Source organism: Mesoplodon mirus (assembly GCF_964341445.2).
Source record: "Mesoplodon mirus genome assembly, chromosome: 20".
Lineage (NCBI taxonomy): Eukaryota > Metazoa > Chordata > Mammalia > Artiodactyla > Ziphiidae > Mesoplodon > Mesoplodon mirus.
In genome coordinates this window covers 12,849,169-12,874,479 of record NC_138996.1, presented here as the reverse complement: position 1 = coordinate 12,874,479, position 25,311 = coordinate 12,849,169, and the positions used below count along the sequence as shown (strand labels likewise).

Below are 25,311 nucleotides of genomic sequence, written 5' to 3'. Positions count from 1 at the left end.
AATGGCTCAGCATAACGACCACACCTTAACACTGTTTGGAGCTCCAACTCCAAATCTCTGGCCCTGATGAGCTGAGTTAGACCCTTGAAAATGCTCAGGGGATGCTGCCCACTTGTTTCCCTCCCCCTGGACCTGGTACTACTGGCTCCACTTGGCTTCTGAGGATGGGGGTGACTTTCTATCATATCAGCCACACAGAAAGAAAGAGCCCGAGGGTCAGGGCTGAGCCTCCAGTTTCATTGTCTCTGCTCATCTGAGGACAGTTTGGTCTTGGCTGGCCTCCTGACCTTCCACCCGCTCACTGGCGGTGAGAGCAGCCTCTGAGAAGAAGAGAACATTTGTATCCTCTTGCACTGAAACCATCTGGGGCCACTGTGGTGGCTCCACAATATGTGTCCAGCACGCCACTTTATTCTCCATATGTATTGGAGCGTCTCCTTGTGCAGGCATGCGGGAGGAGGGCCAGGGTCCCGATCTCCCCACAAAGTTAGGGTGGCAGTCACGGGCCCTGGGTCATCACTCCCTGCATCACATGCCCACGGCAGACACCACTGACACTCACGGGTCTCTTCCTCCGCATCACACCTGCGAGTCTTTACCAGCACAGACCTTGAGGCGGCATCTTCCAATGGTTTCATTGTTGAGATAATCATTAGAGCAATATCTGGGGTAAGAACAATGGTGACATCATCTCTCAGGCACTTACTTAAGGTCTTGGCTGAATGCGTCACCTGCATTATCTGTTTAATTCTCCCGTCAACCCAACCAAGAGGATACAGTTGCTAGCCTTGTTTTACAGATCAAGATGCTGAAGCCTAGAGGGGTGACTAATGTGCCAAAGGTCACAGCACTTACAGATGACAAGTTGGTTTTCAGACCCAAATTCCTAAGGTTCCAGAGTCAGACCAAATCCATTATGACCAAATCCACTGCCGCTCCAGAAGGCTCTTTCTGTGATTACGAGTGTCCTTTCAATACACTGAGGTTGAAGTTCTACTTGGAGGAATCCGCCTCCCAGAGTGCTCCGGAGTCCCTGAGGGATGAGCACGGAGGAGAAGACCAGGGTGCACCCACCCTCCCCAGTGCCCACCCAGCCCTTCCCCCCAGTCAGAACTACTCTACTCTCATCTGGGTCTCATACAAGGCTCCTGCATAAGATTTGATTCAAAGAAGGACTTCTGTTGTTGAGAAGACTTTAAAAACCACTGCCTAGAAGTTAGAGAATCTGACCAACAGAGAGGCATAAAATAAGAGAGCCAGCTTCCTGTTCTCTGTCTCCCGAGTCAAGTCTCCAGCTCCCAGTTGGGAGTCTTGTCTGGGAGACAGGAGTCAGCCATTCCACCCCATTTTGCACATCCATTTTGTCCCATAATTTCCCTCCCCAAGGAACATCCTCCAGATTCGGCTGTTCCCACCTGCCGTCCAGCTTGATGCTCCAAGAGGTCTGTTTCCCATGGCTGCACAGTCAGAGGTTATACCTAGAATCAAAATGTGTGTTTCCCTGATGGCCATCCTCTGCAGAAGGGAAAGGCTGTGGACTGCGTTCCGAACAGGCTCCCTCAGGATAAAGGGGGCTGACACCTCAGCAGCTTCTGGAACAGGATGAGGTCACCTCCTTGACTCACGTCTCAGTGAACTCTGTTTCGACCTGATATTGCGGGGCCCTCTCTTCCTTCTCACCTGTCCCTGGAAAACTGCACTGTGCTTCCAGGTGGCCCGTAAGAAACACAAGGAGGATGAACCCACAGGTCCCGAGGAGAGACCAAAGCCTGAAAAATGTGGCATGAACTTGTCACCACCTGAAAGTACTGAAGTTCTGTTTTAGGTTGTCATGTAGTTTTCCCCTTCTATCCCCTGATACCCCTGTGATTTTCTTTTTCCAAGATAAAAATAATGGATTTTCCCTCCAAATCTTCTGAGTCAGCCAATACTATGGCTTCAAGTATCCCCTGGAATACTTCTGTAAACTCCTGGCCCAGGTGGAGAAACATGCCCCTAAGGTGTAATTCGGATTCACTTTTAACCCTCAGCTCAATGCTATATAAGAATATGGAGGCGCACTCAGCCCCTCCATATGGGAGCAGGACTCCCCTATGGCTTTATAACAATAGGATTTCAAAACTGGACATGAAGTAGGGAGCATTTTCCTTTACTTATAAGGGAGGTAAGGAAAATAACAAGAGTTACCTGGCTTTCTCAAGTTCACTCAGCTGGTTAGTGGCAGTTTTCCTACCATATAGCCTCATTTTCAACTTAGAAGTATTTCTCAGAAAATGTGGGCCTTAAGACCTTTTGAGATTCTCAGAATTAAAAGTAGTGAGTGGCTAGGATGTTAGTATCTATGTTATCAAGGAGTAATATGAGAGAAACCTCAAACCTCACTGTAGCTAGAAGTTAAAACACTTCAGGCTGCAACATTTTCAAGCATCAGAAGTTCAAATTCTGATTGAACTGATTACATTAAATATTAGATATATTAGATATTAGATAATATAAATCTGAGTATATTAGTAACACTATTCAAATTTAGAAGTCCTAAAATGTTTCATGCACATTTCAACTTTCATATTTTCTTGAGAAAGAAAAAAAGAATGAAAAAGGAAAGAAGGGAGAGAGGGAGGAAAGAAAAGAGACCCATGATGGCAGTGCCATGGAGCCCCGAATAATAAGAATATACGATGAGCTCAGAATAAGGGTGACATGTAAATCCCATTATTTTCCCCAATATAGAATTGCAAGCCTTTTGATGTCAAAACTGAAGAAATGATATAGTCAAAAGCTAAGCCTCTCTCTGTTAAATATGTAAAGTACATGTTTCCCTAGAGGCATCGACACCAGGATAAACCTAGAAATTACACCTTTTTTTTAAATCAGTGGAGAAATATTCTAACAGCATTACGGCCACTTGTTCTTCAATGGATTGTGGTCCAATCTGGATTTCCATCCTCCACTCCCTCCTGGATTTCAGGGGGCCAGATCCATAAGCACCCTTCTGGGTAGCAGGATGAAACAGGGAGGGAATATAAGGAGGTGACTGTCACTCAGGAGGTTTGTTCTTTCAGTCTGGACATTAGGATGGAGAAGATGTTTGAAGTCCTCTTTAATCTGAAAAATATTGTAAAAGTTCTTTTTATTTTCTCTTAATTTACATGGATTATATTATTTCCTAGGTCGCCTTCTCCAGTGGGCTCTACATTTTGCTAACAGTATTTGTTTATTTGTTAAAAATCAACTCCAATTGCACTCAGTATTCTGACAGCTGTTTTTGCACTCAATTTTTAAAAATTATTTGTAATAATTAATTGTTTGCAGTAATCTTTGCACTGAATATTCTTACACCTGCCTGGTCCAATGTGCTCTTGAAGACGTGAATGTTAAGTAGACAAAGTCTATCTGAAAGAACACATCATTTAAGGCATATTGCTCAGAGTGTAATTTGAGGACCACCACTGTCAAAACCACCAGAGATGCCCTTTAAATTCTGATTCCCACTCCTGTACATAAATTCTGATCCAGTAGATCTGGGATCCCAGTAATCTGGTCTCATGAATATCACTCCAGGTGATCCAGGTACATGAACACCAGTGTCAAAGACAGCACAATTCAGTGGTGTGTGCTGTATATCTCATTTAATCCTGCAAACAATGCTCAAAGGTGGATATTATCATGTCATCTTTAAAATCATAAAACTGTGACTGAGAAAGAATACACGAATTGTCCAAAGGTGTTTTGGTCCGCTAGGATGTGCCAGTCCAAGATTCAAACTCAGGTGTGTTCTGTACAAACAACTAGCTCTAAAATGCAGAAGAATAAAATAGAGTAAAAGCCAGTGGCCATGGGATCACAAAAAAAGGAAAATTTCATTCTGATGAGGAGGCCACTATAGAGTCTGCCAAGAGGAAAGATGAACCAGATGTTCTAAAGCAAAGGCATGAAGGAGTAAAAGTGTTACTTGAGCAACTGCGGATTGACTAGTGTGCACCGGAGAGAAGGATGGCCTGTGGAGATGAGCTCAGGGAGGGAGCTGGTGTCACATCTTGAGGGCTTTGAAGACCGCGGAAACGAGTCTGAGCTTGGTGTTACTGCAGGTTCAAGGGATGTGTGGCCGGATCTGATTTGTGTTTCTAGACAATCTCTCTGGAAGCATTTTGAGCAATGGATTGTATATGAGAAAAAGACTAGTAAAGAGGTGTGTCTCATAACCCAGACTTCAGAAGACAAGTCCCTGAATTGGAGCATGGAGAAAGTGAATGGTATAATTTCTCAATAACGATGGAAGTCATTCCTATTATTTATAATGGAAACAAAATGACTGATTTTTATGTAGGTGCTATATAACCATGTAAATTCTCCTTTCTACTGGAATGAAAGTTCGATTTAGATAAGACAAAGGGTAGGAAATTTAGAACATTATATAGATAACAATGGATTTAAGAAAACCTCATGGGCAGTTATTACAATGATATTTCCATGTAGGTCACTGCCTAGTCAACACTGAGTGTGTAGGAATCCTTTGGGAAAAGAGTTTAAGAAAATGGCTTGGCTTATTCAGACTCAAGCTACTTTCAAACTAAGTTGGCCCACACGTCAATCTCTGGCTTCATTTTGATGCCAAATATTCTGAAATTCCATTCATTTTATACTCCACACCTACTGTTTTCGAAGTACACCGTAACAGCTGTGGGAGGTTAAGGTAATACCTGTCCTCAGATAGGTCAGAATCAAAAGGAATATAAGTAGATTCACATCCGGAAGATTCAAGTGTAGACGCCAATAGTAATATCAGTAGTCCCCTAAGGGAAATCTCTAGAAGTCTCATTACATATTTTAAATACATGTTGATGATTATTAAGGTATCTGTGGCCTGATACACTCCTCTGGTCATTTTTGGAAGCAGGGACACCCTTGGGGTCAGTGTCATTACCCCTCTTCTCCTACTATTACAGTGTAAGTCCTCCCCAAAAGAGCAGGAACGGGGTCAGTGCTGTTTTCTCTGCACTTTGCCTAACCCAGTGCCCTACCCAAACTGCCAGCTTTTGGATGATTTTAATGATAATGAGAGACACTGCTTTGTGCCATCAGATCCATTTCAAACAACGATGCCCACTAAATCGCCACTTCACTCCACCTCCACCTTCTGACTTTGCACATGCCTTGTCCTTGTTTTCCAGGCGTTCTACAATTACCATGTTCTGGAACTACTTCAGATGCTGGTGGCAGGAGGGACAAGTTCTCAGCTGGAACAACATTTGGATACAGAAAAGTTCTGTGGGCTGAATGACAGTTACTCTACCGTTTCACCTGGAAGGATGCGGTGTAAGCTGGGGCTTCTGTCCTTAAACCAAACCATTTTGTCAGACATTCAAGTGAGTCAACTCTTCTCGTAGTAAGAGTGTCCTAACCTCCCTGAGTTTTGGAAATTGATCCAACCTGTTTGGGTCCCTAGATCACCTATAGCATATAAATAATAACAATAATGACAAAAATTAATGTAACTTATATTCATGGTGTATTTATAATTTACAGTGCATTTTTACGTGATAACTGTTTTTTGCAACAATTCTGAGAGATCAAGCCATTGTTAGTATCCCCATCCTCTGGGTAAAAAAGTGCACAGGAAGCATCAGAGGGGTCCCATAACTTTGTCCCTTGACAAGGATTTTAATAATAAGTGTAATGTTAATATTCACTGAGCATTTGCCCTGGGCCTGTCTGCTTTGTTTGTTTGTTTGTTTTTCACTTAATCTCTCCAAGGGTTTACATGGTAGGCATCGTTATTAATTCCATGGAACAGATTAAGAAGCTGAGGTACAGAGAAATGAATACTTACCTGAGACCATGTTGCCTACCAGTGACCAAGCAGGGTCCCTCTAAGGCAGTCTGACCCAGGGCCTGCCCACTCTCCCTATGCTTGAACTACTAAAGAAATCTGATCCGGACTTCCCTGGCAGTCCAGTGAATAGGACTCCATGTTTCCAAGGCCGGGGGCACAAGTTTGATCCCTGGCCTGGAAACTAAGACCCCGCATGCTGTGGGGCATGGCCAAAAAAAAAGAAAGAAATCTGTCATGTCACCTGAAATCAGGCAGAAGGATTCCATGTTTGGGCCTAAGAATCTGTCTGGGCTAGCCAGTGAAAAATGCTTGAGTTTTCTTAGTCCTCTGATCTAGCAAACAGTAGATTATAGCAAGGAAGAAAATAATTCTGGCAAATCCCAATGAGGCATCTGGGCATTTGGGGCTCTGTGTCGAGTCCAGGCTGCAGTGAGGAATCTACTGGTCAGCCTGCCTTTTGGTTTAGTTTTGAGTGACGTGGCATTCGATTCCCCGGTGTCACCGTCAGGGGCAGGCCTTACATGGGCCTGAGCAGAGCCCCTTCACAGCCCTCTTCCTCCCTCTGTGTCTGCTATGTCTCGGCAGGTACTGCCAATAAGGGCAGACCCACGCTCTGTGCATCTGAATTCCAGGTGCAAACAACATTCCAAAGCTCCCTCCATGGTCTGGTCCTTCGAATTTCTGTGGTCCTGGGTTCCTCATCTCAGGCTGACTTGTGAGTGATTCTAAGCCCAGGACAGCTGCCACTGGCCACTTCCTGTGGGAACCAGAGGTGGCAGCGGACTGCTCAGCCCTTTCTTCTCCATTTATGTCTGGTCCTCTCTCTTCCTTACCCTGAGGAATCACAGAACTAAACAGACTGTTCTCTTTCGACTTCCCTGAATGCACCGGCTGCTGCTTTGGAGCCTGCAGTCTACTCGTAGTGCCTTGTTGGCAGTAGCTTGAGAGCAAGGTCAAGAGGAGGACGAGAAGGCCACCCTCTCATTATGTGCCTTAAAAACTGAATTTTCCAACCTGGTGCTCACTGTGACTTCTTGATCGTTACCAAACCAGCAGTAGTAATAAAAACGAGCGTAGCCCCTTGGCACACCATGCCCAAACCGGCTCCTGAAAGACTAGAGTCATAAAAACAGCTGCTGGTGTTAGATGCTCAAAACGCAAGGTAAACCTGATTTCCAGCCCACCTGCTACTGCCACCAGAGAGGTGTTAGGAGGTAGCTCTTGGGTCTTCCACACTTCCACTGGGAGAAAAGGCAAATGACGCTCCAGTAAGTGCTTGTTACCGCTTGATTCGAGTGACACCAGATGTAAGTCTTTCTCTCTTCTCTCCCCAGCCAAGAAGGACCTTTGGGCAACTATTCTGCGGCTCGTTAGATAATCTTGGAGTCCTGTGCCTCGGCTTATACCGCATGATAGATGAAGAAGAGCGCAACCCGGAGCACAAAAGGGGAGTACGCTGGTGGAGAAAGTGCTGGCCACCGCCCAGGCATAAGGGCCAAAGCGACTTCATCCTGTGTGAAAGAGACGGCCAGCGCTTAGGGCCCCCAGATGCAACAAAGGGTGCTGGGGAAGTAGATAACCGTGCAGGATCAGTATAAATACTATGAATGAACCCTGATGATTGGGATCCAGGTAGTATTGGCCATGTAAGGAGAAGGGTTTCTCTGTCCCCAGTGAAATCTGAAATGTAGACCCAGATTTTCAGTCAGGGTTCTTTTGTAACTTACCCCTCATCGATGCCTGTGCGGCTTTTTAAAGCCGAAAAGCCACTGTCCACACTGGAAAGATTCACTTGTTCACTGCCAGACTCACTGGGTAAATATTTATTGAGTGCCTTTTTTCTAGCCACTGTACTTTGTCCATGTAAGATATGGGAGTGATACGTAGAGATTTCAGTTTCAAGAAGATCATTCTGACAGTAGTGGGGAAGAGAAAGAAAATGTGTGTAGAGGGGAGAGGAGAAAAAAAAGGGTCCTGGGGACCAGCTACAGTCAGCACAGTAATGTAGGTCCAGACTAAGAGTCTCGTGGTGGGAATGGGCAGCACTCAGTAGAGAAGGAGAAATGAACAATAACAGAGTGGAAATGGGTTGATGACCCTCTTTCAGGAGGAAGGGGAAGGAAGTCAAATCACTGAAAGCAGAGGCGTCATGAACACGGAGAAAGCTTCTCTGCTCGCAGGAGAAAGGGAGGAAAAGGAAGAATGCCAAGGCAAATCTGGCTGTGGATGAGGGGTGTGCTTAGGGAATGTTTACGTAACACTAGGGTTTCTCGGTGATGTACAGGCATAGCCCTGGCTGAGAGAAAAGGGGGGGGAAAGTTTCTAGGGAGTTGAGAAAGACGTAGAAGTTAACATCAGTCACTGAGGGGAATGGAAAAGGAGTTTACTGTGGATCTGTAGAAGCAACAGTGCAAAGGGAAAGGACGGGGGATGGAAATAGCCTGAAGAGCGGATGTACCCAAGAGTAAGGAAATGAGAGAGAAAGAATGAGGGGAAGTTGTGGTCAGAGAGTGATTTATTGCAGGGTAAGATTTTAGAGGCAGGATGTGTCAGGAAGTTACAACATCAGTATGTGGCCAGGAAAGTGGTTGGGAGATAAAGATCACTGGCTAGTGGAAATCAAAGAAATTGGTCTGCGTGTTGGAGTCGTAAATCACGGAGACGCTGCAGGCACGAAAGGTGACGGTGGCACTAGAGTTTGAAAGAAAAAGTGTCCCATGTGCCAAAGGCCTAAATAAACATGGAGGTGTGTGGATCACACTGAGGTGACTCAAGAGGAGGGTGATAAGGCTGTAGAGCGTGGACCACAAAGATGGGGGGAGCAGGGATGCTCTGGAAACAGCACTCGGAAGCCTGAATGATGCTGACCCCCCCACCCCCGTCTCTGTCTGTCTGTCTGCCTGTGCCTGACCCCCAACACCTCTGGTAAACCTGTGGACCGTGGTCATTGGGAGAAGGTGCAGCCCATACTTGGGCAGACCTCAGGGAAGGAAATGATATTCCTGTTTGAAAGACAGAATGTGGTTACAGCAGATCTTGTTTAGAATATCACAGGGGTTACAGGGGACTCAGTGGGCGAGAGGAAAGTGGGAAATTGTTCAGTGAAAGATCAGCGGTGACCTGTGGTGGGTGCTTAGGGAAGAAGAGGTGATGATTCGGGGCAGCGCGGAAAGTCACGCAGGGTTCTGCTGCCGCAGCGTTCTGACAGCGACACGGGCGTCTTCATGAATCTGACTCACATTCTCTGAGGATTTGCCATGTGCCTGATTGCCTGCTAAGACATCCTGCTTCTCTGCAGAGTCTGTCCACGCAGGTCCAGGCTCTGGGTGATCTTTGAAACTCATTGACTCACTATTTGCTTACCGGTCAAGGTTTCAAATAAACCTTTGGTTACTTTTCTTTTTTCTCCATTGGGCAAACTACATTCTGTGTGAAAGTTGGCGGCATAAACATGAAAATAGGCCTAACCCAGGATGGAAATATCTGGCATGCACGTAATCTTCCAGTTTTGATAAAGCTTGGCTAAGTGCTCAGAATTGTGCCAACCGAATTCATTAGGGTCGTGGATATTAAAAGCAGAGAAACATAGTTGGAAAAGCCATTAGAAATCAATTAGCCCAAACCATAGTCCCATCCCTCTCCCATTAAAATGATGAGAAAAGCAAGGCCCAGAAGGGAGGTGGCATGCCTAAGGTCAGAGGTGGTTGGTTTCAGAGGCAGGGATGAGAACTAGTCTCCCAGTTCCTAGCCTGGGACCTCTCTTGTTGCGCTGTGCCAGAGTGTTGTTTTTTTTTTTTGTTTATTTTTTACTATTAATCAGAAACCAAATAAGGCAAAGCAAAACAAAAACGTTTCCTCTTTTGGCCCAGCAAAATGACTTTCTTATTTTGGCCACTGCCTGCAGCCACACTGTCCCAGCTGCAGGGGCTCAGAATTCATCTTTGGCTTTTCGTACAGGTTTGTGATTACCCGGCCAGAAAACGAGTTTATGCTGCTGCCCTCGGATCTTGTGTTTTGCGCCATCCCTTTCAGCCCCTCCTGTTACAAAAAGGATATTTCACCTCCAAGTCCGTGTGAAATTATAAATATGGTGCCACTGACAGAAGAGACGCTTACAGACATGAATTGTCCTCCTTCAGTTGACCAGGTCAGCGAGACTGCAGCCCAGCCACCCAGTACATCAGTCCGTTCGCTGGAGCCAAAACCAATCCCCGTTGGGGATCCTAAGCAAGCAGTATTGACTCCAAGTGGTAAACTCTCAGCCCAGACACATCCAGGTGAAACCATGAAAGAAAATGGAAAGGAAAACATGGAGGAAACCACAGTGGAAGATGTCTCTGCCTATCCAGAGTCAGACTAGACCTGCTGATATTTCCCAGGAGCTCCTGGCTCACTCCTTACAAGGCATCTCCAGAGATGGTGACTTTGAACAAGGAAGGAAAAGATGGACACCCGCCATTTTTGTGCCCATTGCTGAGGGGTGGATCAGCAAGACCATGCTGTTTGGGAAGAGACAAAAGTCCGATCTGATGCCACTGGATCTGGTGTGATAAATAAAGAAATAGATGATAAATGCCTCTCTAAGGGAAGTTCATTGCTCTGGGTCTCTTGAGCAGAAAACATGATGGTTGGACCCGTGTTAAAGACATTCTTCAGTACTTCCTGGGTTCCTCCACACAGGGAATATAAGAAGTAATCAAGGTAAAAATGAGAAGGATTTAGACACAAGAGACAAGAAATAAAGTGCCCCCAAATCAAGCGTCTTACATTCTTTATCCTCAAACAGGCAAGTAGTGAAGTAGTATATTATCATCTTCTCTTTTTCCCTCATGCTTTTTCTTTCCTCATCTCTTTCTATAGGAGGTGAGAAAGACCAGATGGGGAGATACTTGTTTGAATTGGAAACGAATTTGTGTATAATTAAAACCTAGGCATACCCTAGCACAAGAATGAATCTTAGAGTATACTCAAGATGGGGTACCTGGACGAAGTCAGGTAGATTGAAATATACAGCCTTTCAAATTCCCTAATTCAAGAATAAAGACATCATTTCATGAGAGGTAATAAAGCGTTTCCCCGTGTTCCAAAAGGAACCAGTTCACTTCCCTGTAAGCCTCATCTTTAAGTCATTTCATCTCGGTATTAGTCTGTTAACACAGTAAAAGTTCAGCACATCCAGGAAGTATTTACTCCCAATTGGTGGGCCTTGTAAGCAATGTCTTCTTGTGTTATAGATACAGCATAGGTAGAAGGGGGGAAGAAAGAAAGTAATAAGCCATATTTCTCATAAATGGTTTTACATAATGTTTATGATATCCTTGACATTTTCCTCAACATCCTTGCTGATTTGGTATCACTACCTCCATTTTACAAAGGAAGGAACTATGTCACAAATAGGGTTCCCACATAAAGGATACCCAGTTAAATTTGAATTTCAGATAAACAACTTTTTTAGTATGAGTGTGTCCAAATTATCGCACTTAGCTAGTAAGTGATCAAATCGACATTTAAACCTAGTTAATTTGACTCCAGCACCTATAGACATTTGCCTCCAGGCAAAATAGAAGAAATGAAACAAAAACGTTCCATAGAAAATAAAATTTTGTATTAGTAAAGCTTTGGTTGTAATGAAATCAACTAAATATATGTGGGAAAAAGAGTAATTGTAAGGAAAGTTGTCAGAGACCAAGGAAATCCTCTTTTAAATTTTTTTAAGCTTACCTAGATCATCTTCATCCTCCTTTTTTTACAGATTGACTTGCTTTGTTTTTCCGTATACATGGCAAAATATATTTTCCTGCAATTCTAAATTTATAGGTAGAGTTATAGGCACATCAAAGATTTAACTGATCCATCTCTGCCTCCCAGATCCTGATTTCTATAAGGAAGTATGTAGTGGGCTCAGCTTTGGCTACTCCATCCCAGCTATCAATGGATGAGGAACAGGGTACCTCTGAATGGAGGACTTGTCCTCGGGGAAGGGAGGATGGTTCATGGTCTGGGAGGACGTGCCACCAAACATCTACTGCAAGGACAGTACCATTCCTCTGGCCCATTCCCCGAGCCATTTTATACAAAAGCATGTTTAGTAGAACCAAAATATTCCTAGGAAGGGATGGATTAGCCCTACGCACATTCAAAATCCACAAACCCACTGCTATACATATATTGTTTAATCTAAATTTAGCATGTGAACCTCCAGAGTGAAAGCTTAGCCCTCAGATGATCTCATTTCCAATGCAGCAGAGAAATTTGAATGAGAAGTTCCTTTATTTGCCAGTATATTAGGTGAATGGGTACCAAAAATATGGCTAAAGAAAGATTGAGGTATATGCAACTATAGCCAGTATGTAAGCATTCATGTTGCCAGTCTTGAAAAATAAAATTGACGGAGGACCCCTCATGTGCCAGGTGATTCCATGAGTCCAGAACCAAACCGTTTACATATAGATGGCAACATTTTAATACAAGTCATAACACTACATCCTTTGGTAATATGGCGTATACTTAATTTGTAATGATTGTTCAATTCTTATCAATAGAAGAACTGATATGAAGATGAGAAAATGTACAAGGAACTTAAGAATATGTGGCCCAGTGTTCTTTAAGATTTTTTAAGACTTTGACCTTTTTGAAATTGTATGGAAGCTAGAGTCTACCTCGCCAGAGAAGAAGAATATATGCACGTATTACACAAAAGTCATTATATAGGTCAGAAGGAGGTCATGGACCACTCTACGGTTTCTCCGTCACCTTCCTAGATCCCTGACGTAGGCCTTCAATAACCAGTGGAGTGATCACCAGAAAGAACACAGGGCAGGGGGGTCAGGAGACCGGAGTACTTGTTTCGGATACTTCATTAAACATTTGTGATCTTGGGCAAGTTCTTAAGTCTCTCTCAGCTGCTTTCCCAGCTCATTTTACTTCTTTTTAAAAGCAGAAAGTTGAACTGGAAGATTCTGAACATTACATCATCTTCATTCATTTGCACCTATATTATATTTATTCACGACTTGCCGTGTATCAGGCATGGTACTAGATGCTGAGGATAGAGCAATCATGAAGACAAGGTTGCTTTCCCCACGGAGCATAGGCACTGTATGGAAGAGGAGAAAATAAATGAATAAATAAATGAACAAGATAATTACAGATCGTGTCAAATACTGTGAAGAAAGTAATCGTATTGATGTGACAGAGAACTGTGGTGGTCAGGGACCACTGAAGGGTGGCAGCGTCCTGTGGATAAACCATTTCAGGAAAGAGAACTTGGCATGACCAAGAAAAGAAAGGAAGTCACTGTGGTTAGAACACGGCACATAAGCCAGAGGGATGTAATCTCTTAATGAGGAGAAACAGATTACATTTTACTCTAAGTGCAATGTGAAGCTCTTTAATAATTTTAAAGAATGCAGTAATGTGTTGTCCTTTATATTTTCAAAGATTACTCTGGCACTTACGGTTTCAACAGTATGACTAACTGAATTCAACTGGATTTTCTTCCTCCTACAAACACTCAGAAATGGTAGGTAAATTATAACAAAAGAATTTTTAAATGTATAACACTACTGTACGGTACACTGAAAAATGGTTAAGATGGTAAATTTTATGTTTTTGACTGCAATTTCAAAAATCGTGGTATACATATAAATCAGTACAAAGAAGTGGATTCGTAACCTTATATGCATACCTGGAAATAGACGAAAACTAGTTAATTAAAAATGAATGAGCTAATTGCTCAATGTAGCAAATTGAAGAAATATTAGTAAATTAACATAAATCTAAAGAGATTTTACATCACCTTTCATATTTCCCAACATAGTTGTCTGGAACAGGAAACCGGAACATAAATCCAGAGTCTGCTTTACTTAATAGCTAAGCATTTGCTATTTTGAGAGATAGCAAAAATGCCCCCTATCCAGTGGATCTTTCACATAGCCTAGAGAAACACTGGAGCAACAACTAACAGAACTGAGGAGTGGGATGGCTAGGTTACCATGAAGAAGCTGGAGGGGAATATGTGAAACTCTCTTTAGGATTTGCTGTTCAAAGTGTGGTCCCCAAACCAGCAACATCTACAGTACCTGAAGGTGGGCTCCATCCCAGACCTGTTGAATCAGAATCGGCATTTTAGCAAGATGCATAAGTGATCCATACTTTCAAGTTTGAGAAGCAGGGCTTTCAAGGGGTATGTATGTGTTTTTGTATATATGTGCAATATAGGTATATGTAACGTATCTGTAATATACATTACACATCCACATAGACACATACATATATACATATGCATATATACGTAAATACACACATGGTGGCTTCTGGTAAGTTAAAAGATCTGGAGGTTTGGTTTTATGCCCTCCAACCTTTAGCTATTTGGCATCGTCACTTCTGTTTAAGACCTACAATACATTCCAGACATCTCTAGTTAGCTATAAAACCCTTAACCTGACTACCTTCAAGCCATAACGGAGTTAAGGGAGGTTGGAGTTCAGTCAGGTTGGTGTGTATTTTCCTGGAGGAACAATAAACCTACAGCTCACAGGCATAGGTTGTTTCTCCCAAGGCAAAGAAACAAAAAAGCCCCCCCTCTAAAAGCAGTCGGCTTGGGTTCCTAGACTGGCATGCTTAGGGAGCACGGGCAAGACAGGAGAGGAAGCAGGAGAGGAAGGAGGGCTGCGGGGATGGGCAGGAGAGAGGGAGGGAAAGCCCTCACACTAATTAAGTTTGAAAGAATACAGGATGAGTCCAGCCACTGCCTGCTGAAAAGAAAGGAACCGGAGCAGCTGATGCTAAGTTCAGACTAAACTAACCGCAAGTCCCCTGAGGACGTCACAAGGTAAGCCTGATCGTCTCTGTCATTTACAGTCATTATCAGGCAGACTGCTTCTGTGATTTTACTGGGGTGCCAATTAACAGATCCCTGAAGCTAGGGGGACAAGGTCCCAGCCCTCCAAAGGTATTTGAAAAGGAAAACCCAGGCAGCCTCTGTGCTGCTGTCTTCTGATGGTTGCCTCTGTCAAGGCAGGGCTGCTCAGGTCTGGTGAGTTGCTAGAGCCGGGCTTTTCTCCACCTTTGTTTTCTCTCTTCTCTAGCAACCCCAGTTAGCCTCTGGAGAGCCCAGCAAGCCTTATTGCTTTCTTTTCTGAGATAGGGGAATGCTGACCAGCTTTCCCTCTTTCTCATCTTCAAGAAAATATCTTTGCAGCATTTCATCTTGTGAGGAAGTGGGGAAAGGCCAGCTGATGTACCAAGAAGGCAGCCAAGAAGGACCACTCATCTCTGAAATGTATTACTCAGCTCCCCTCCCTCCCACCACCATCCTTTCTCTTGCCTTCCTGACACAGACTTTTTAACTAGTTGTCTACCTCACCACTTTACTGCCACAGCTCTGATTCACTCCTTAAGCCACCCCAACCTCTGTAAACCCCATGATTCTGCTAAAAAGACTTTCTAAGATCACCAATTCCATTTAAGTCACTCACTAGAGAATATTTAGTACTAGCCCAACTTGAAGGCTCGGCAGAATTCAGCGCAGATGATCCCCGCCGCCCAACTCCGTTCTGAAACATTGTCTTCCCTCTAGTTGCATGATACAGCAATCTTTTAATCAACCTTTTACTTTCCTGACTCTGTATTCTCAACATCCCCTTCAGCTCTCCTTTTATACAACATGATTAGGTATTAGTATCACTCAAAGCTCAATTATGGACTTTCTTCTTTTTTTACTCTCAAGGGTCACTGAGTGATCCAGATAATTAAACTGGAGAGCATATACCTGAAATTAAAGGACAGGGGCTACTTACCTCTAGCCATTATTTCTACGCAAGAACGTGGGCCCGGTTTTGCTAGAATTTTTTATTTTTAAGAGAAAATGCGAATTATGATTTTTATATAAAAATATGATGCTTTTTAATTTATGTTTCTGGTCATGAGAGAGTAGCTGTAGCAGACCAAGCCTCATTCCAACAAAAAAGTTTAAAACTGGTTAAAAAAATTTTTTAAATACCTGTTTGAAGTAACCATAGAGCAACACAGTCAGCAAGAACTTGAAAGTCTAAGATCCAAGAGAAAAGACAGCCATTGAGGTGAGTTCACCATTCTGTGCTGTTTTTCCCTCAAGGCATTTGCCAATCAGTAAGTGGTACCAAACAAGAGATCAAGTTGCATTTCAAGGCTAAGGGCTTTCAGCAGTTTCATGGGGGTAGGAGGGGAAAAAATTGGGGTTGAGTGTTATCAAGGCAGCTAGGAATTGAGAGAACTAAGTTTTAGAGAAAAGAGAATGGAAACACTGAGCACTTCATCTTGTGCTGCTCTTTTCGTTGAGGATATTATTTATTACTAATATTTGCAACATAAGAGGCTGAGAAGATGAAAGAAAAAGCCAGCTAAGAAGCTAGAAAGCTAAGCAGAGCTTCGACCCGTCTCAGAGTGCTTGGGAGGTGAAGTGGCATCTGAGGCCTGGCAAGGGTGATGGGCCCAGGTTAACAACCTTTGCTCTCAGTTGAGATTCTTGAAAGGGCTTCCTTGAGGATTACTTCAAACTAGAAGCAGACCAGTTCTCACAAAGCCTGAAACCAGCTTTAATGCCTCCCATCCCTTGATTGTATCAAGGGAACCAAGACCTACTCTAGCTAACCTATGAGTAAACAAATAAATAGATTCTCATCTGCTGGAAGTTAGCATTATTCAGGGTTTCTACACATTTTATACACAGTATCCAGTACTCAATCAAAATGGCTGGATTCAGTCTCATCTCTGCCTTATTTGATGCTTTTCCCGAGCAAGCTACGTTAGCCTCCAGACACACCAGCAAGCCTTGCTTCCTTCTAGTTCCTGAGATACAGCAATGTCGCTAGCCTCTTTTATTCCATTTTGCCTTCAAGAAATAAGTAAATAATTACCATGAATGATACTAGAGAGACTCAAATGACCAAATCAAGAGAAAAGAAATAGATAACATAGACGACTCAAAGATGACCTAGATGTAATACACAAGACATAGATTTTAAAGTAACTGTTACAAACATGTTCAAGAAATTGGATGACACTTCCAGTCAGGCGCTGGGTGGCAGTGCCAAGGGATAACGTTGCTCTCACGTTGGGAAGGGGGTGGATTCCACCTGCTTTTTAACCATGAAGGAGACAGACCAGGAGGATGTTGCAACAGAGATTCAAAAGGTCGCTGGGATGCTTCTGTACCTAGACCAGCAGGGCCAAGTGGAGGGGAACCTCAGAAGAGAGGCCTGGAGAAAGGCGTCCATGGAGGTAACACTGCAGGTCGCTATCCAGTCATGGTTGGACGGGGTGCCGTATGGGGTGCCACATGGGCCGGAACCAGCTCCAAAATGCACTGGATGACATCAGAGACATCCTGCGGTCCCTGGCCAATGTCAGCAAAGACTTGAGGTGCAGCATCCCCACCATCCATCAAGAGCATCAAGTACGTCAAGGATGAAGGACGCCGTCGTACAGCACCCAGTACCCAGCTCGCTGCAGCCATGGAGAGCCTCAAGAACATCTTCTTGATGTCCCAGATTGTGAGGAGTGGGGACCCTGGACCTCACTGGACAAGGGGCACTCCTTCAGGCCCACTGAAACCTGATGGGCCTGGAACAGGAGTGTGCTCCTGGGAAAGGCTGATGTATGAGCACCACCGTGTGGACATGACCCTCATCCACAGTGACTTTGGGAGCACACAGGGGCTCTCAGACAAGCTGACCAAGCAGCTGGGGATGGTGCTGCAGAGGTCGCTGCTCACCATCCCCCAGGACCCCATTTTTCTGGTCTCTGTTGTCAGGATCATGGAAAGGGAAGAAAAATTGATTGGTGCATACTTGACCCAAAAAAATGCAAACTAGCTTTGTTCCTCTTGAGAGGTCCAAGAATTGGAAGGAGGAAATGTTTGTCATCTTGGACAGAATCGTGAGTGCTAGAATTGAGGGCACAGAGGCAGAACCCCAGGGAGTCCAACAAGGTGTGGTTCATCTGCCACCTGGAAATCATATGGAAGCATGTCCTAGATGACCCCATTGTTGCCAAAAACCTGATGGTTGCATGCTTTTCTCCCCATTATGAGATTTTCAGAAACTCCTCAACCACCAAGGCCTGAGAACCTGGATGCAGATCTCGTGGGAAGATCTAGAAGCAAGTGAGATTATGAGCCTGTTTGACCTGGGTCTTAAACACCTACGCAAGCACAGAGATGACTGGGAATGTGGAGCTTGTCCCAGAAGTGGACGTCAATGCCCTGGAGATTTTACTTTCTTCAAATGTGGTGTCTGAGCTGCTCCATCTGTACATGTCAGCTCTCACTTCAAACATCATTGTCTGGCTACAGAAAAGCACTAGACACAGACACTAAAGACTGAATGAAAGGGACTGAGCCCAAAGTGGACCCAAGTGGGAACACTCCCTACCACTATCTTCCAGATGTTCCAACAAATTTTTTAAACTACTACTCAGATGAGTGAAGATTTGAAAACAAATTACCAGTTTGTGTCTTCAGCAAATGAATTCTTTCTTAAATAGACACAGAGTTGAGGCTCAGTTGTATATAGAACATCTGAAAAATTGGCAACACCATACTGCTATGTTCAGGATGTTATAGCAATCATCACAGCTGTCAGAGCTTTAAGGAACCCCTAATCAGTTTAAAAAGGAAGTATTTTTAAAATGAAGTGGAAGAGGGTGTGTCTCTGAGCCAACCAAACATGGATGGGGTTTTAGACACCATTGTTGCGAGGAGGCTGCAGCAGGTACCAGGAAGAGGTCTTCCAGGATCTGGAGCAACATCTCGATGAGCTGATAACAAAGAAGTGGCTGTTAGCCTCAAATGCTGTAGACATCATCTGTGTCACTGCGGAAGAATATTTCAGTGATTTTGCAGAAACTAAAAATCCATACAAAAAGAGGGTGAGAGTGAGTGGTGGTGGGTACCTGTGGGCCATCACGCAGAAGCACGTCTCATCCTGGAGCACCAAGGAGCACAAGGAGGTGCCGAAAAGACAGGGAGGCTGAGCTGCTCCACTTCCTATTCCAGAAGCTGGCCTCTGGATTCAGCAAACGTGCAGGTGAGCACAGTAACGCTACTGTCGCCCTTGTAGAAGTTGTGCCTGGAAGTTTCAATTGTGGTCAGCAAATACCCAGACATCAAGGATAGCCACATTGGCACACTGCTGGCCACCCGAGGGGACGGCAGCCAGGACACGAAGCAGACCGTCATCAGGAATCTGGAGCAGGGTCCAATGGCAGGAAAATCCAAACTATGTGCCCATCTTCAAGGAAATCATAGTTCCGAGTCTGAACATGGTGAAGCTTCTCAAGTAACCCATCGGTTTCCAGCTTTGTATACATTATTATGCACTCATCATCCCCACCCTTAGAAATGTATTAAAGCAAAAGTGACTCTTGATGGTTCTCCTCAGAAGTTTCAGGTCCTCGAGCCTGTCTCCTGTCATGCCGAGCGTGTTGTATGCAAGGTGCCAGGGCATGTGACTTTTTGAAGAACAGGTGTCCTGCTGGCTGTGGTTCCTCAGGCTTTCACATTTCTGTTGTAAACATCCTTTGTGAGGCAGGACTCTGATGGAAAATGCCTCGTGGTTGATTATCATGGTGGAAAAGGTGTGTGGAGAGGGAAGAGGCCCTGTCTTCATTCACTGTGGGTCTTCACTCAGAGACATGAAAACAAAAATTGGAGAAATTTACCAGAGAATGATGAGCTATCAAAAAATTAGTTTAAAAGTACAAGAAGTAAAATTATAAATGTAATAGTTGGGTTCAACAGCTGTTTGGGTACAGAAGAAGGTAAAATTAGTGAATTGGAAAACAGGTTAGTAGAAAAAAGAGTAAATCATGGGAAAAAATGCACAAATGTGTATACGAGACACATGGCACATGGTAATAAGGTCTAAAATGTACTTAAAGTTTCAGAAAAATAGGGGAGGGAGAGAGAGCACATGAGATAGAGAAAGGTATCTGAGGAAATACTAAGAATTATCCTAAACTGAAGACGTCAACACACATTTAAGAGGAGTCTCTTTGAACCCCAAGCATGAGAAGTGAAAAAAACTCCTGAACACATCACAGCAAAAAACCTTCAAATTAAACTAAACTAGAAGATTTTAAAGGCATCCAGAGTTTTAAAAAAGACACATTATATATCCAACAAAGTTACAAAAAAATTGAAGGTTGACTTTTCTACAGAAACAATGGAGCAAGGGAATAACACATTTAAAGGTCCAAACAAAGAAAACTAAGGACCTATCATTCTATACCCAGTGAAAATATCATTTATAAATACATGCAAAATACAAAAATTACCAGACAAACAGAAAGTGAAAGAATTTATCACCTTTAAACTATAATACTAAAAGAAATACTAAAAGGAATTCTTTTTTTTTTTTTTTTTTTTTTTTTGTGGTACGTGGGCCTCTCACTGTTGTGGTCTTTCCCATTGCGGAGCACAGGCTCAGCAGCCATGGCTCACGGACCCAGCCGCTCCGCGGCATGTGGGATCCTCCCGGACCGGGGCACGAACCCGTGTCCCCTGCATCGGCAGGCGGACTCTCAACCACTGCGCCACCAGGGAAGCCCCTAAAAGGAATTCTTTAGACAAAAAGAAAAGGTTCATAAAAGGAAGTACAGAAATGCAATAAAGAATGAAGAGCAAAAATAGGTAAATATACAGATAAATACAAATTAATATTGATTTTTTAACAATAGTAATATCATTTTGTGGGATTTAAAATAAACATGAGAGAGAGATAAATGGAATTTAAGATGCCTAACATTTGTACATTGCTGGAAAATGGTAGAAACAGTGATGAAAATACTAATTCATAGTAACTTTTTTAAGTGAAAGATGCACCTTATAATCTCTTGGGTAAAGATTAAGAGAATAATACAAGGAATGCATAATGAACTATGAAAGAAAAATGGAAAAATGGAAAAAAAAAAAAACCTTGATCAAAAAGGAGGACAAAAAAGTAAAAAAAAAAAAAAAAAGCCAGTAACAATCAACTAACAAAATAGTGGCTGCAGCAATTTACATTGTTTGTGGTTTCAAACAAATTTTCGAATTGTTTGTTCTATTTCTGTGAAAAAATGGCACTTGAATTCTGATCGGAATTTCATCATATCTTTAGGTGGTGGAGAGAGTTAATCAGTAATCAAAAACCTCCCAACAAAGAAAAGTCCAGGGCAAGATGGCTTCACTAGTGAATTCTACCAAACATTTAAAGAATAAGTAATGCCAGTCCTTATCAATTGCTTCCAAATAGAAGAAGCTAGCAATGCCTCAAAGCACATTTCCTGGGCTTCCCTGGTGGTGCAGTGGTTGAGAGTCCGCCTGCCCATGCAGGGGACGCGGGTTCGTGCCCCGGTCCCAGAAGATCCCACATGCCACGGAGCGGCTGGGCCTGTGAGCCATGGCTGCTGAGCCTGCGCGTCCGGAGCCTGTGCTCCGCAACGGGAGAGGCCACAACGGTGAGAGGCCTGCGTACCACAAAAAAAAAAAAAAAAGCACATTTCCTCCACAGGGTGTATTTGTTCTGCAGGGATAGGGCCCTCCCGGAACACCTATCAACCCTAATGACAGAAGCAAAAGTTCTAGTTGATTTTGGCTAGAAAGCAAACGAGATGTTTTCATGCGTAACTTTGATCAACTCTGGCTAAAAGCAATGCTATGTAGGGGCCAAATGAAAGTATGACACAGGGGTGATGTAGGTGGATGCCAGTCAATTCAAATATTTTTGAATTCCAAAACTCTCGCATTTGAGGAGTGACAGTTTGAAGGAATTAGGTAGGAAAAAGCACTCTTGGCGTGTATACTGGCATCCTTATGGAGGGCTTCCCTGGCAGAGACAGTGGCATAGCGGCTTCACGAATCAGACTGGATGCTGTCTGTGTGGGAGGAACGTGTACAGTTTATACCATAAAATTGTTTATTTGCTTCTATAGTTCTTAGATAACTCTCATTTCTATGCCCTTTCTTTAACTTTTCTTAAAATGTGACTTAAGGTAATCTATTATAGAACCAATGAAATTATACTTCCTCTACATGGATCTCCTCTGGGACCTGCCGGGTTGTTGTGTCTCCATGGTGATTGAGTAGGGTTGGTACTGGAAGACCAGACTAGAGCCTTTACAACCAGCAGAGAGCTAAGCTCCTGTGTCCTCCTATATCTGGCTGTCTTCCACCACAGCAGGGACTGTTCCATTATTTTGAACAGAAAAGGCCAATCACCTTAATAGTTTAACAATTCTTCTGAGTGGTCAATCCATTGTATACATGGATTTTGCCTGGGTTGAATGCTTGGATCTGCTAACAGTAAAGAGACATAAGGACCTCCGCTGACTCAGAGTTAGGTGGTGGGATGTGGAGTCGCTGCAGCACAGTGCTGCACAGAGCAACGATTAAAATCTGCTTCCATCTGACACATGGGAATCGAGTGCACAGATGTTTGAGAGATGGTAATACTTGCTGTGGAGCACCTGAAAGTCACCCTTATTCTCATAAAATACAAAGCAGGCAGGCAACTATTATCCCAGCTGACTGATTTCTGTTGTCCTGGATCCTAGAATAACCTTGAAATAAGTTTTACTTTGATAGTAAAGCTAGAAAACACATACTCCATAAGCCCTGGACTTTTGCTGAAGGGACCAGAAGCTTTATCAGGGGCAGGAGAAGAAACTCCGATTCTTCTGCGACTTCTGTCGTTAGGGATTTGATTTAGAAGTTTCCCTTAATAGATATCCACAAAGTAACCCACACTAAAATGGACCTACATCTCTATAAAATTATAAGTACTGAGTTGACTGCTACTGGCATTGGAAATCATGGGTCTAAGCAGTAGCGTACTCTGAACCATGTAGATTACAGTCACCAAAAATCAGATTGGATGCTGTCTGTACAGAAGGAGTAGGGCCCTTGATCAGCAAACCCTGCCCGATTGTTGGTGGTTACGTCGTTGTTGAATTCCGCATGGGGCTAGAAGGCTGGTCACTTTGTAATGTACAAGGGAAACTAGGGTCCCTTAAGGCAATGACTGTTTATCAACCATCATGCAAGTATTTTAATAATACATCAACCATGCTTCTTTTTCACTAGAGCCCAGGGACAAGACATCCCTCTGCCCAGGATCCAGACAACTCGAGGACAATGAGAAATGGGGGAAATCTGAGACAGCTGTTAAAAGTCTCGCTCCTTAAATGAAATCTAGCCACCTGAGTGGACTGCAGTCACACTGGAGACAGTCAAGAAACTTTTCGGAATGAAGTAATAGATGGAGATGGATGTTTTCTCTTCATCATTTACCTACTAGATGCATCTGGCCACGTTTTCATCAGTTTGCACTGCTGCACAGGTAAGGAGCCCTGAGATTCGCAGGCTGGTACACAGAGGAGGGCAACAGTGCCGAATGAACGGCTGGAAAACAAGAAACGGGGGGCTGGCGGGGGGGGGGTGTGAGTTAGGGGAACGCAGAGGTTTGATTCTGAAGAGAAAACCCTTACTGGGTCAAGGCCGCTTTTGCATAATTCTATTATCACCAGGAAGAGGAGAAATAATCACATTAGGTGAGTGCTATACTGCTCGACGTGGCTTGTCTTACGTTACTTCTGAAGTCAGACAGGTTTAATGGCTTTGTGTGAGCGAGTTGTTCGGAAGGCCCCCGATCAATAAGGCAGGTGCTGCCAGAGCAAAGCAGGGAAGTTTCTGATGTTGACAGTGACATACAGTGTTGTGCAGAAAGGAGTAATCCATTCCGTCACAGTTATGAAAAAGTTATATGTGTGTGGCTTTGGGGAGCAGAGGCGGTGCCATCTGGGAGGGTGGCCTCCAGGCAGGCCGGCCGCAGGGTGTCAGAATGTTGGTGGGTCAGCCCTTGAGCAAGGGCAGACCTTTCTGGAGCCTCCCTGTCCTCTGTGCGGGAAAGTGGGCATCCCCACCAGCAGCTGCACAGGATGCTATCAACATCCACTCCACCCCATCTTCTGTTTACAGAGCCCGGGCAGCTCATGAATTTGCATTTAGTTTCTGCCCACCATTGCCTCTCCCTGAAGTCCAGCATGGTCCCCAGTAAGGCTGTCTTCATCCAGGGCTTGGCTGACTCCAGGTGAGGCTTGTCAGAAAGTTACCCACAGTGTACCAGAGGTGGCCAGGGAAACGTTTCGGTTCTTTTTTTCCCACCTGGATCCCACTGTAGAGATACTCAGTATGAGGAAAGAGAACAAAAGCTGTGGTCTTGTGAGAGCCAGCTGCGAATTTCTTCCAAACTCCAGTGATGTTGGTTGCTTGAAACTGGCCCTAGTGGTGGTATTTGCACCATGGAAAGCAGCTCACTCTACAAATAAGGGGTTTGTTTGTTTACTTGGTGAGAGTTGGTTGTTAATCATCTAGTAGCACAATACCAGGTGAGGTGCGGAGGGCAGAAAGGGGAAGCCTGGAATTTAACATCCTTAATTGCCCTCTGTATCCCCTCTCCCAGCGGCTGCTCAGATGGCTCAGCTGAACCTCTCCTCTGTATCTTGACAAGCACCGCAGGCCATGGCTCTCCATAGAAGGTTCTGTGTGTGCCTTTCTCTTCAATCAGATTTGTATTTTAGAAAGGTAACCCGGGCCACACTGTGTTGGGTAGACTAAAAGGGTATAAAATCAGAGATCATAACAGAGGCAAAGACATCAGATAGTAATCTAATTGCCCTTGTCCAAATAAAAGACGATGAGACCCGAATTAAGGCAAGAGAAATGGGAATAGAGACGAGAGGACAGATCTAATAGAGGTTCAAGAAACAGAGCTGGCAGGACTTACTGATCGATGAGGTGTCAGGGTGTGAAAAAGACAAGAGTAGATGCTAACATCCAAGTTTTGTATGATACCGCCATTCCCCAGGACAGAAGGAGTTGCAGATTTTGGTGGAAAATCGATGACTTTAGAACAAGCCGAGGAGCCTAAGAAGCAGGGAGATGGGGCTGGTGCTCATAGGAGCACAGTTGACTTGAATGCATTTTGAATGTCACCCCATGGTGGTAAGTGACAGCAGGTGATAAGAAGGGATCACTCAGTGATGGTATGAAGTGAGAAGAGTCCAAGGAAGAAACATACAAAGAAAAACACAATATGCAAAGACGCATGCAGAGAAATAAGAGCCCACAGAGGACAGGAGAAGGATGGTCAGTGAAGTAGTAGAGATCTAGGAGAGAAGCAAAGAGAGAAGAGAGTCAGAGTTGGACAGCCGTTAATATAAAATGTCTGGTCAAGGTCAGGAAACATGAAGTCAAGCAAAGACTGCTGGTGTTTGAAGAACAAGTGAGCAGAAGGTGGAAATAACAGAAAACAGTGAAGAAGAAAGAATTCTGGGCTTGGAAGGTAAGGAAAGCCACTGCCGGTAGACTGTAGATGACATGCAAGTAAAAAACGATTTGCTCTTCCAAACCTAAGCACTAACGCTAGTCCAACGCAGAGTCAAGGGGGGGCTTTATT

At 43.9% G+C, this 25,311-nt stretch overlaps 1 protein-coding gene and 1 pseudogene across 2 annotated transcripts in view; both read left to right on the top strand.

Annotated features, from left to right (window-relative positions):
- The window catches only part of KCNU1 (potassium calcium-activated channel subfamily U member 1), a gene marked incomplete at both ends in the record, with an annotated part of 134,890 nt that extends 124,697 nt beyond the window's left edge, over nt 1–10,193 (top strand). Inside the window, 3 exons of the mRNA XM_082608689.1 lie at nt 5,172–5,366; nt 7,168–7,292; nt 9,791–10,193. Coding sequence (XP_082464815.1) covers nt 5,172–5,366; nt 7,168–7,292; nt 9,791–10,193 — 723 coding nt within the window. The remainder of the gene's footprint in view (nt 1–5,171; nt 5,367–7,167; nt 7,293–9,790) is intronic.
- Nucleotides 10,194–17,281: 7,088 nt separating this feature from the next.
- LOC309795887 (exocyst complex component 3-like) lies at nt 17,282–24,841 on the top strand (annotated as a pseudogene). Its single transcript has 4 exons — nt 17,282–18,823; nt 18,934–19,152; nt 23,891–23,943; nt 24,721–24,841. The product of its transcript is annotated as an exocyst complex component 3-like (transcript).
- Nucleotides 24,842–25,311: the final 470 nt, after the last annotated feature.